At 40.7% G+C, this 13,313-nt stretch overlaps 1 protein-coding gene across 4 annotated transcripts in view; it reads left to right on the top strand.

Moving 5' to 3' along the window:
- Positions 1–5,378: 5,378 nt before the first annotated feature.
- Positions 5,379–13,313, top strand: part of RBFOX2 (RNA binding fox-1 homolog 2) — a 247,223-nt gene continuing 239,288 nt past the window's right edge. The window contains exon 1 of one of the 4 annotated variants that reach the window (XM_070756214.1): positions 5,379–6,013. In XM_070756214.1, coding sequence (XP_070612315.1) covers positions 5,816–6,013 — 198 coding nt within the window. In that variant the 5' untranslated portion in view covers positions 5,379–5,815. The remainder of the gene's footprint in view (positions 6,014–13,313) is intronic. The other 3 variants (XM_070756211.1, XM_070756212.1, XM_070756213.1) reach the window with 3 other exon arrangements.

Here is a 13,313-nt window from a genome sequence, read left to right on the forward strand (position 1 = left end):
CTACCCTCTGCTGTGTGTACTTCTCTACCATGTGTTGGGAAACAGTGAAAACGAGGAGCTGCCATAATGGAACAAATTACGTGCCTCTGTTTTGCATTAAACAGGATGTAGACAGGTAGATATTGCTAGAAATTGATAAGAACCTTTTTGCTGTGAAGAGTTTCTGATGAAAGACTAGAGTTTCTCACAAACAGCACATAAGAGAGGGATAGTGGGGAATAGATGTTCAGATATAAAATGATCCAACCTGATTATGGTAGCCCTGTCCTTTTGCGTTAAAATACAAAAACAAAAAAACAAACCTAGAGTTCTTGCAGAATCCCAGCTATAAACTGAAGGAGACCAGTATTGGCAATGTATCTTATCTCTGGCTAAGTACTATATACATGTTCAACTATGCACTTACAGTAAATGTTTCGTTATATGAAATGGAATCATCTGAGACAAACAGTGACTACTTTGCATGCAACACTGGGAATTTTCTAACATGGTTTGTTGAACAACCATTTCCATAAGTCATAATGGATGTGTTATACCAATCACTTTAATTCAAAACGCAACAAAGTTAATTAAACTTTACCATCATGTCTCAGTAATAAGATCTGAACACAAAGCTCTGTGCTAGATAATGGAAAGTTTTCAATGAAGTAAATGTCTTTATGTTTCCTTAGCAAATAATTTCAACCCCCCCCCCCCAAAACATTGTGTAGTGATGGTGAACCTATGGCATGGGTATCACAGATGGCACGCAGAGCCATATCTGCCGGCACGCAAGCCATTGCCGTAGCTCAGCTCTAGAATGTATGTGTGTGCCGACAAGCTGATTTTTGGTTCACAGAGGCTCTGGGCAGGTGTTTTCGCCTTCTAAAGGGCTTCTGGGGAATTGGTGGTGGTGGTTTTGCCCTCCCCAGGTTCCAGGGAAGCTTCTGGAGCCTGGGGAGAGTGAAAAACAGGCCTACCAGGGCCCACCAGAAGTTAGGAAATGGACTGTTTCTGGCCTCCAGAGGGCCTCTGGGGGGGCATGGGAGGCAATTTTCACCCTCCCCAGGCATTGAGTTATAGGTATGGGCATTCGGGCAGGCACGATAGTGTGTGCGCATGCACTTTCGGCACCTGAGAAGAGAAAAGGTTCGCCATCACTGTTATAGTGCATAATGGTGCTGGTTTGCAAAATCCATCAGCCAAGAACTGTAAGTAAGTGGCATACAGGCAGTCTTGATTTACTTTCACAGTTGGGACTGGAATTTCCATGTAAGTCTATGTGGCCGTAAAATAAGATTTCACATGACTCGACCCAATTTAATGTCCTTTTTACCACTGCCATTAAGCAAATGAGATGGTCATTAAATGAATCACTTGACTGTTAAAGGAATATGTTATGTGAATCCAGCTTCCTGTTGACTTTGTTTGCTTTGGTAGCTAGAAAGGTTGCAAATCACACTGCAACTGTTGCAGATGTGAGCCGGTTGACAAAACACCTGAATTGTGATCGCTTGACAATGGAGGGGTGGTGTGATTGTGCCGTTTTCCCAAAAATAAGACATCCCCTGATAATAAGCCCAATCGGACTTTTGAGTGCATGACAATAAGGCCAAGCACTTATTTTGGGGTTCAAAAAAATATAAGATAGGGTCTTACTTTTGGAAAAGCACACTAGTAATTTTGAGGATGGTCATAATTCATTTTTTCAGAAGTGGTCATAAGTTTGAACTATTGTTAAACAATAGGTTATGGTTCATTTCATTATATCCATAGAAAATGGTCATTTGATTTTTTTAGAAAGATGACACATTTTGAGTTTATTTTCTAACTGCCAAACTGGTACTCATAAATAGCAGAAATGAAATAATCCACTTAAACTGAATCCATTTTACGGTACAAAATAGGAGGAAAATAATATTTCAGAGCTTGATTTTTTTCATTTGATATATTTTAACAAAAATATTAATAATGTAATAATATCAACACAGCCATATTCAAATACAGACATTTCTTTTAAAGAATAAACAATCTCTGGTAAACTAGATACTGTATTGCTGAACTATTATTTTCAGAAACCATAGTTAACACAATGGAAAACATACAGATTTAATTTATTGGTCAATTCTTCATAATCCTATTAAAGTAAGAGTTATAACAATTAGGGATACTTTTTAAAATAATAAAAAGGATGCCTCTGAAAATAAAGTGCATCACTTCAAATTAGTTAGCACCTTAGTTTAGGTATTCTATATTCCTTTCTTAGATGACTAGAACAATTCACAAAAAAACCTTAAATAAAAGCCCAATAAAAATAGTTCCAAATTATGTTCTTCAATCAGCATGCTAAGTAGATCACATATATTAAGTAAGGACTCTCTTCCAAACGGTATGTTTATAATATTTTAAGACCTGAAGAAACAACATAGAGATATTCAGGGGCACGGGTGGCAGTAAGGCTCAAAACCAAAACGGAAAAGATTGATTGATGTTGGATGCAAAGGATAAAATTCAGGTCCTCCAAAGGAAAATTTAGTCACTCAGAGATCCTTTCTAGAGCTCAATTGGCTGAACAAGATTGCTTTTCTTCAATTCTATGCAGACACAACTGAGATTATATACTGCATCTTGTGGCGAGACATGGAGTTTGATTAGGAGTTGCATGACATACTGCAACATAAACTTATACTGGCTGATACAACATGTCAGACTAAAGCATGGTTGGTAGTTTGCGACATACAGGTGAAACTTTAAAAATTAGAATATAACGCAAAAATTCATTTATTTCAGTAATGCAACAAAAGGTGAAATATATGAGAGACTCATTATATACAAGGCAAGATAGTTCAAGCTGCGATTTGTCATAATTGTGATGATTATGGGGTACAGCTCATGAAAACCCCAAATCCACTTTCTCAGAAAATTAGAATGTTACATGCGATCAATAAAACAAGGATTGTACATAGAACAATATCAGATTTCTGAAAAGTATAAGCATGCATATGTGCTCAGTACTTCGTTTGGGACCCTTTTGCAGCAATTGCTGCCTCAATGGGGCGTGGCATGGAAGCTATCAGCCTGTGGCACTGCTGAGGTGTTATGGAAGACCAGGATGTTTCAATAGCGGCATTTAGCTCTTCTGCATTGTTTGGTCTCATGTCTCTCATCTTTCTCTTGGCAATGGGGAAACTTTGCATCTCATTTGGAAACCAAGGACCCAGAATATGGAAGAAAAATGGAGAGGCACACACTGCAAGATGCTTGAAGTCTAGTCTGAAGTTTCCAGTGAGAAACACTGTTCTAAATATACAAGCTGAGATTGGATTTCTTTTTGTTAGATTTATCATTCTGCAACCTTTCTATTTACCAGACCTCTAGATCTGAAAAAGCCCACAGGGATTGAGTTCTATCATTAAATCTTCCTGAAAACTAAGAACTTCCACTGTCTGATTTGAAACATAGGAAGGCAATGTTACACACACCTACTTCCCGGTCAGCTCAACTCACTAGCAGTGTTTTTCAACTTTGGCAACCCCAGCCACCGTGCCAGATATGGCATTCTGGGAATTGAACCCATATCTTAAATATGCTTTTATGCATCTTTTCAATCAATGTTTGAAAATGCGGAATTTTCAGCACACCAATAGTATCTAACACAATGGTTCTCAACCTTTCTAATGCCGCAACCCCTTAATACAGTTCCTCAGGTTGTGGTGACCCCAACCATAAGTCCAGCTTCAATTCTCCCAATAGAGCTTTAAACTGATTGGCAGGAAAGTCAGAGGGACAACTCCACTGTAAACGCCTGATTGGTCAGCTTGTAAAAATATGTTGCCAGGCATCAGAATAGAAGCTTTAGTTCCTAACACCAGGGGAAATTTGGCTTTTCCCATGGTCTTCGGCGACCCCTATGAAACAGCCATTCGACCCCCAAAGGGGTCCCGACCCCCAGGTTGAGAACTGATGATATAACATATTGTCCCAATGCCTAATCTCTGCTATGTTCAAATGGTAAAGCATACTAATGATCTTTCTAAAAATCTTATCAAACTTAGAATTTGGCACTTGTCCACCATCAGATTGCAGGAGGGTTTGATCAGAGAAAGACTGTACGTACCTAGATGTATATGTATGATGTTCGTCCATTGTGTTTGAAGAGGACCTTGACATCTAATGGGTTCTGGACTGTATGCAATGTATCTGCAGATAGCTTGCAAGGTCTATACGGGCCTGAAATGTTCTGCCACATGTTGGGCAGACGTGTGGGCACCATTGTCGCAGCATTTGCAGCTCTGGCTTTGCGGAGTGCTGACTTCTCTTCTGCTATGAATGTTCTTCTGGCCTCAGATGTCTGGCAGCCTGGGTGGATTATCATATGCCATGTTGGTCGGTCTTGTGCCAGGGTTTTCCAGGAGGTTGTGTCAATATTGAGGGACTTGGAGGCTTTCAACATGTCTTTGTATCGCTTCCCTTGTCCCCATGCACTACATATACATATTTATATCAGTGATGGCCTAGTACCGGAACAGTAAGGTGCTACGATCCGGTAGCAATTTTCGGGATGAATGTGCAGCTATGCATCCCTGACAAGGTGCCCTGAGATTTGGTTTCTGTGCATGCAAAATCTTGTGTGAAGATGTTTGCCCGAGCGAGATTTTGGTGATATTTGCCGATTTTTTGCTTCCGCACATGGGTGGAAGCAAAAAAAAGGGGCAAAAATCGCCAAAATCTCATTCTTGTGCACGAGATTTTGCTTGCTGTGCATGTGCAGAAGCCAAATTTTGTGCCAATGAGTGCGTGCGTGCCCACATCAGAGGGCGCACTGGTAGCACTGAAGATGGCAGGACTTCGCTGATGCATACGTATGGTATATGTATACATATGGATATGGTACGTATGTATACATATGGATGCTATATGTATACATACATGCATGCATACATACATAAAGTGCCTTCCAACGCTATCTCCAAATTAAATTCCGTAAACTTTGTGTGTTTGAAGTATTTACGGTGGCAAGTTGGAACCCCAGGAATACGCATGTATTGTGTATTGGACAAATGAATAAATAAATAAATAAAAATAAACTGAATTTAGGCATGTGAGTGTCTAGCGCGGTTTCTTGGAGTGGAGACCAGAGAGAACCCTGATAATTTATCTATAAAACAAGAGACCCAACGAATCTTCCCTCCTCTGTCTTCGCCCTAGCTGGAGGGGGGCCCGAAAAAAAATGCCGCCCCGAGCGCCTGGCTTCCTCAACTACCGCCGCCGCCCAGCAGAACCAGCCGCCTCAGGCCTTCCCTCCTCACTCAACTCGCCCGCCCGAACCGCCCTTCCCGGCGAAGCCTCAAGTCCCCGCCAGTAGCTCCGCCCTTCCCCTCCCCTCCTCGGCTCCCTTCGCCATTTCCGAAGATTGCCGAACGGAAAGGAAGGGGGGGGGAGATCGCAGGGAGCCGTAATTCCCCCTCCGAAGATAATCGAAGGGCTTCGGCCTCTCTTCCTCCCTCCCTCCCACCTCCACGTCTCTGGCGGCGATTGCTCTTTGCTGGGGCCGCCGCCACCGCGATCTCCTCCGGGACTTTCAGCGCTGCTCGGCGGGGCCCGCGCGTCCGAGGTTGCCTTGCGGCGAGGGGGGGGGCTTCCGCTCCCCTCGGCCGGTGGGGGGCTGAGGCATTTTCCAGCCGTGCTCGTAGTCGGACCCGCCAGGCCGGGCCTGGAGAGCAGCGGAGAGAGAGAACGCTCGGTGGTCGGCTGGTGGGGACTGTGAAGCGGCGGCGGCAGCGGCAGCGGCGGCTCCCCCTATAGGGGAAGCGGGGCGGCCGGGGGTCCGGCTCGGATGGCGGAGGGCGTCCAGCACACGCAGCTCGTGCCCGACGTCGGCGTCCCAACCCCTCGAGGGGTCAAGCGGGAGCCCGAACTGGAGCAGCCGGCAATGCCCGGCGGCGGCGGCGGCAGCGGCGGCGACGCAACCGAGAGTGGCCAAAGCAAGAGGCTGAGGACGGAGGCGGAGGCGGACACGGGAGGAGGCATGCAGGTGGGTTAGCGTTGCGCTCGTTGCGCAAGCCCCCCCCCCCCCGTAAAATAATAATAATAAAAGGCGCGCGCTTCCCTCACGGCGCGTCCACGCCAGGCGGGATGCTGGTCCCTCTCGTGAAGGAGCACCGTGAGTACAGCCAGGCGAGCAGGCAGGCATTGGCGAATAGGAGAGGCCCCGGAGCCTCCCACTGGCCTTGGCCTTGGAGGAGGATGAGGAGGAGAGCGAAAGACCTCCACGGCCTCCCTCGGCTCCCATAAATAATCCCCCCAACCGAGGGCTCCCTATAGAGCAGCGCCCCTGGCTTGGATACACGAGTGGTAGTGGCATTACAGTACTACTATAGGTTGTCACAACAATTGCTGTGTTTTGTTGCAGGGCCACGTGCTGGGAAGTCTCCCAACCTTGGCAACTTGAAGATATCTGGACTTCAACTCCCAGAATTCGCTGGCTGGGGAATTCTGGGAATTGAAGTCCAGATATCTTCAAGTTGCCAAGGTTGGGAAACACTGCATTAAGACTAATCGGAATGAGAAAGTCAGGAGCAGAAGGGAGCGCAACATGGGTTTTCTGGTTGATATATATGTATATGTTCAAATCCCAGTGAGGGTATGGCTAGCTGATGAGGCCAGAACAAGGCCGAAAACATGTCACACACACACACATACTCTGGAGGAGATTGGACTTCCATCTGGCCTGGGAGGTGTAGGATTTCCTGCTTGAGCAGGAGGTTGGACTTGATGACCTGCAGGGTTCCTTTCAACTCAACTCAAACAAACAAACAAACAAACAAACAAACAAACAAACAAACAAACAAACAAACATCATACCTACTGTATATCCCATATATCTTCTCTTCTATCCCTATATCTTTCTTCTATTCTCTTATTGATTTATTTTATCCTACATTCTCTCTTCTATTCTTTCTCTAATTCTATTTCCGTGAAGGTGTCCTCTATTACCTTCACTGTGTATTATTGTTTATGGACAAAATAAATAAATAAAATAAAATAAAATCATATATCATATCATATCATATATCATATCAAGAACGGTTGCAGGAACTGGGCATGGCTAGTTTAATGAAAAGAAGGACCAGGGAGACATGATAGCGGTGTTCCAGTATCTCAGGGGTTGCCACAAAGAAGAAGGAGTCAACCTATTCTTCCAAAGCACCTGAGGGTAGAACAAGAAGCAATGGATGGAAACTAAACAGGGAGATAAGCAACTTAGAACTAAGGAGAAATTTCCTGATAGTCAGAACAGTTGGTCAGTGGAACAGCTTGCCTCCGGAGGTTGCGAATGCCCCAACACTGGAAGTTTTAAGCAGATGTTGGATAATCACCTGTCTGAAGTAATGTAGGATTTCCTGCCTAAGTAGGGGGTTGGAGTAGAAGACCTTCAAGGTCCCTTCCGACTCTTGTTATTATTATTACTATTATATGTATTTATGTATGTTACAACAAGGTTATCTTTTCATCTGGATTAGACTTCCTTGGTGTGGCAACCTGAAGATGTGTTGATTTGCAGCTTCCACCATCTTCAGTAAAGGTAGATTGTAGTCCAGTACTTAGTAAGGATTCTTCTTTGAGGGTAGCTTATCTGAAAATAATATTTTGATCTTTTAAAAAAGTTTCTTAGGTCTCTGATGCCTTGGTTATTTAGTTTTGGAAGAACTGTAGCCAGTGTTTTAGGAAGCCGTTTTACCAGCACGTAATAGATTGAAACTAAATGTAAACCGCTCTAAACCTGACTGCAGAAAATATGACTTCAGCAGTAGAGTGATCTATGCCTGGAATGCACTACCTGACTCTATGGTTTCTTCTTCAAACCCCAAAAAGTTTAACCTTAGACTGTCTATAGTTGACCTCTCCCCGTTTCTAAGAGGTCTGTAAGGGGCGTCCATAAGGGCATCATTGTGCCTACCGTCCCTGCCCTATTGTCCTCTTTTATCATTACTTTTATCATTACTCTTTACTTATGTTATGTTTATACAAATCTGGGAATCCAGAGCATGGATACCATCGCCTTTTGAGACTGAAGGATGCCAATGTATGCAGTTTACACAAACTACTATCCTATACATGTTTGACAAATGAAATAAATAAATAAAATAAATAAAATTGTTTCTGTTTCTGCCTAAGACTGCAGCTAGATAATATTCATCTGGGTGTAAGGATGTAATCTTATCCATTCCTTTCTGGAAATAAGCCTCACAGGTTTTTTAACAGACATGTGTAGCAGTGAACTGTGAGTCCTGTTGAACCTTGAATAACTTACATTTGAATGGATTCCTAGGATTATATTTCAAATGGAATTACTTCGAATTTATAAAGCTTTACGTGAGTCACAAAGCACAAAGTTAATCTGTGGTTTCTTTGAAAAAATAAACGTTTGTTCATAATAAAGGTAGCAAATAGAGTTCATTCACATCATATGTTTGCCAACTCCTCTGGCCAAAGAGTAACTGACATTTCCTACAGAAAGTAAGTACAGATGTGCAACAATTAAGGCAAAACAAAAATAAGAGCAACCAAAATCTTTTGGGCGGCATGAGTTGTACAGCATTTACCACCACCCTTTTTCTAAAGGTTTATTTTATCTTCACTTTACACGAAAAGTTCCAGAAGTGTCAAAAGGGTACATGCTATTTTGTAATCTGGAGTTGACCTGATAGAGCTTTTGCCACAATATGGATTTTGCATTCAGTATCTTTGTACAGATATGAATGGCAGACTCAACCGAGCAAAGATTTTTTTGTGCAAAAGAATCTTGATATATTTTAATACACAATTATACACTGGTCAAAAAAATAAATAACAGAATTCTGTTATATTCTGTTAAACAACAGATTATAACTCCAAGTAAATCAAACTTCTGTGAAATCAAACTGTCCTCTTAGGAAGCAATACTGATTGACAACCAATTTCACATGCTGTTGTGCAAATGGAATAGTTGTGCACATGGAATAGTTGTGCAAATGAAATATTCAATGAGAATATTTCATTCATTCAGATCTAGGATATGTTATTTGAGTACAGTAGTACCTTGTGATACGAACCCCTCATCATATGAACTTTTTGAGATACGAACCCGCTGCTGCGAACGCCGAACCTGGAAGTTTCTGCAGGTTTGGGTTCGGGAGGCCACTGAGAAGCGTCGCCACCCGGCTTTCACCTTCCGAAACAGCCGGGGGGCTTCTCGGCGATCTCCTGAACGCTGAACCCGGAGGTTTGGCAAAAGTTCGGGTTCAGGGTTCGGGTTCGGGAAGCCGCCGAGAAGCGCCGCCGCCCGGCTTTCACCTTTGCAGAAGAGCCGTGGAGCTGTCGGCTCAAACGGAGATGGGGAATCCCAATAGGGAATTCCAGGGGCGGAGCTTTGACATCACGAAGATGTCGTTCCTGGAGTCCACGTTTCGGCCGGACAGGAAGAACGTCTCCGTGATATCAGTCCCTCTTTTTTTTTTTTAAGCCTTAAAGTTTTGGATTTTTTAAAATTCCCCTCACCTCACCTTCTTCCATCGGCAGCTACTGTCCTCCTCCTCTTCCTCCTCCTCCTCCTCTCACCCAAATTCCAAGCTTTTATTTCTTTCCTAATGGGTTTGCATGCATTATTTGCTTTTACATTGATTCCTATGGGAAAAATTGCTTCTACTTACAAACTTTTCTACTTAAGAACCTGGTCACGGAATGAATTAAGTTCTTAAGTAGAGGTACCACTGTATAGTTGACTTTTCCAGGAACCTGTTCCTTTCCCAAAGGATCCTTTGGGCTTTGGAGTACGTTACTGAATCCCAAGGTTAGTGGCATAGAAACTGCAAAAAGGGAGGAATTAGATGAAGGGCAGAAATGATTTCCACCCTAACCATGCACTTTCGCCCTACATTCCAGATCATTCAGCAAGGTCATCCGATCCTCATAATCAGTTTTCATGAGAGAAGTTTCAGATGTGTTGATCCAAGCCAATAGGTTAGAAAGTGTTCCTGGATATTGCATTGGCTTTTTGTTTATTATCTTGTCCTTTTTGTTTATTGGAAGAATTTTGATATATTATTTTTATTTATTTATTTTTATTTATTACTTAGATTTGTATGCCGCCCCTCTCCGAAGACTCGGGGCGGCTCACAACACGTAGAAACAAATCATAAGCAATCAGACAAATTTAAAATATTTAAATATTTAAAAAAACCCATATGCTAACAGACACACACACAGACATACCATGCATAAATTTTTACAAGCATATTTCTTTATTCTTGATAGTAAACATTTCAGTTAGCTATATAACAAATATATTGTTACTTTACCATTGTTCAGTCCAAATGGAAACAGATCCCTACTGTCAACTTAGGGTTATTGTGTTATTTTGGCAGGGTACAGTAAGGAAAATAATGAGCCTATCACACACTACAATACAATGAAATTGGTGATAGACCACCCCCTTGCTGATTAATGAGATTTCTTATATGAATTAATACTATAATAAAAAAAGTTTAATCTCCCTTAATTCATGCAGCTGATGACCTTTTAGGGATTTTATTATAAAAATAGATATGATGGCAAGTATAATCTTCAGCTATAAAATTAATTACCATGATTGTAAATTACCTATTAGACATATGAAAATATTGCATTTTTTCCTCCTTTAAAAAAAAAAAATTTATTAAACAGTTTTCTCTTTAAAACCAGACATATATACAAAAAATATAACATAACATAACAATATTTACCGTTTAGAATTCTTTTACAACTTTCCATATTGACATGCATAATTTGCCTTTGTACTTCTTTATTTTATATTATCTTCCTATCCATTTACTTCTCAATAGCAATATAATATAGTAACATTGTAATGATATATATTTTAACAATTATAAAAGTACTAATTATTCATATCTACAGTTTATTTACATTTATATTTACATCTTTAAATTTGATACTGTTTAATTACTCCAATTAATAATTCTATCAATTACTATATTGTTTTCTATTTTCAAGCCAATTTTACATTTTATTCCATGCTTCATAGTAATCCGAATCATATCTCTTTTGTAATCATATCTCCATGGCCATTTTGTCCATTTTGTCTGAAGGTATGTTACTTTGTTTCCAATTTTGTGCGAATGTAATTCTAGCTGCAGTGAATATATGTAGTATAATGTAATGAAGTTTCTTATTTATTTTTGAGTCTAGTATTCCTAATAGGAACAGTTCTGGTTTCAAGTCAATTTTTTGCTTTGTAGTTTCTTCCAATTACCTTTGAATTTTACACCAGTTCTTCCTTGCAAGGGAGCACATCCATCACATGTGATAGTATGTTCCAGATTTGAAATTGCATATCCAACATTTCAGGGATAAATTTGGAAATATTTTGGCCAATCTTGCTGGAGGCAAATGCCACTTATAAAACATTTAGTAAAGGTTTTCTTTGTATGCCACTGCTGTCGTAAATATATAGTTCCTTTTCCTAAGTTGATTCCGTTCTAATTCTATATTATGCCCAAAGTTTCTGGCCCAGCTAATCATCATTTCTTTTACTGCCTCTTCCTCCATTTTATATCTTAGTAAAAAAATGCATTTTAAAAAAAGTTACACTTCACTCCCCAGCCTTGTGTGTTATAGATGGATTATACTAAGGTTCTCAAACTTTTTAGCTGGAATTACCAAAATTACCCAAAAATATCTGCTATTTTTCAAGCTTCCAATTTAATTGCCATAATATTTCTTCTATATTCCCATGTTTACCTAACTCAGTTATAAGAAAGTCAGTAGTTTACATGGAATTCACAAATCACACCCATAAATAGCACTCAGACTTGTATACTGCTTTACAGTGCTTTACAGCTCTCTCTAATTGGTTTACAGAGTCAGCATATTGCCCCCAAACAATCTGGGTCCGCATTTTACCCACCTTGGAAGGACAGAAGGCTGAGTCAACCTTGAGCCTGGTGAGATTTGAACTGCCAAATTGCAGTCAGCAGAAGTAGCCTACAGTAATGAATGCTAATCACTGTGTCTTCATGGCTCATTAAATGATGAGCCTGTTGAGATTTGAACAGCCAGCAGTCAGCAGAAGTAGCCTGCAGTAATGCACTCTAACCACTACACTATCATGGCTCATTAAATTATGGGTTATAAGTATAGCTGGACTCACAATCAGTTACATAAAAACAACCATAATATAGCTTAGCAAGATGTGTGAACCTAGGTTAATACAGGCTATTATTTGTGGTATACAATTGCTGGTTCTGGAATGCAAAAAATTATAGATCCATAAAGTTGGTATTAGTAGATCCAAAAAAAATCTAATATAGATTTTGGCGCCCCAGATTTCTCAGTTTTATCCTAGTATTTTCTATTATTGCTACAAACAGATTTAGATTGCAAAGGAGCAAATAATTCAGTACCTAAGCAAACCTCTAGATATAAATGTGCTTCATGTATGATATTTTAAATTCCAGGCCAAAGAGCATAGCGGGAAACAGTATCTTGATACAACATATGGTATCAAGAGGTATGGACACTGTGCCATGCTTTTCTTTGTGGCATTCATGAACTTGTTCAAGAGCAGATAGCTTTATGTAGTTGGGTTTCATTATCTAATCCATCTCTGATCAGCCTGGATAAATCCCGTTTAACCTGCCTTGATCTTGTTAGCAGAGTGGCATAAAGCTGCCTGAGCTGGGATTGGGATAAATCGGATCATGATTGCTGTATGAATCCAGGATTTATTTCCTGTAGAGATGAAATAGCTGCAGCGAAATGTTTGACCTAAGTGGTTTCCTTAAATGGCAGATGTGCTATGTTTATACTAAAAGATTTGGGTGCTTTTATAGAATCTCAGTAATCCTCCTGCTGTATCTCTGTCTCTGATACTAGCAGTGCTTATGTAGTATCTTAATACATCATCTACTTTTCTGCAGATGTACTGCACTTTCACTAAGCATTACCATACATAGAAATATACTTGAACTGTATAATAGATAGCATTTTAGGGCATTACAAATTGCAAACCAGTTTTGGTCTACAAGTACATACGGATGAATTTGCAGTGCAACCTATAGGATTCCTACATGATAGCAAGATATAAATACAGAGGTATTAAAAATTTTACATGTTTAGTTACTGTTACCCTATGGCTTCTGGAGAACTTAAAATCCATTGCTTAATAGTACAGTGGTACCTCTACTTAAGAACGCCTCTACTTAAGAACTTTTCTAGATAAGAACCCAAGCCCGGAAAAAATTCCCAGGAAATTTGAGAGCGGCACAAAGGCCTGGCCAATTTCCTGCCATTCCTCC

The sequence above is a fragment of the Erythrolamprus reginae genome, chromosome 6 (genome assembly GCF_031021105.1).
Source record: "Erythrolamprus reginae isolate rEryReg1 chromosome 6, rEryReg1.hap1, whole genome shotgun sequence".
In the NCBI taxonomy this organism is placed as follows: Eukaryota; Metazoa; Chordata; class Lepidosauria; order Squamata; family Dipsadidae; genus Erythrolamprus; species Erythrolamprus reginae.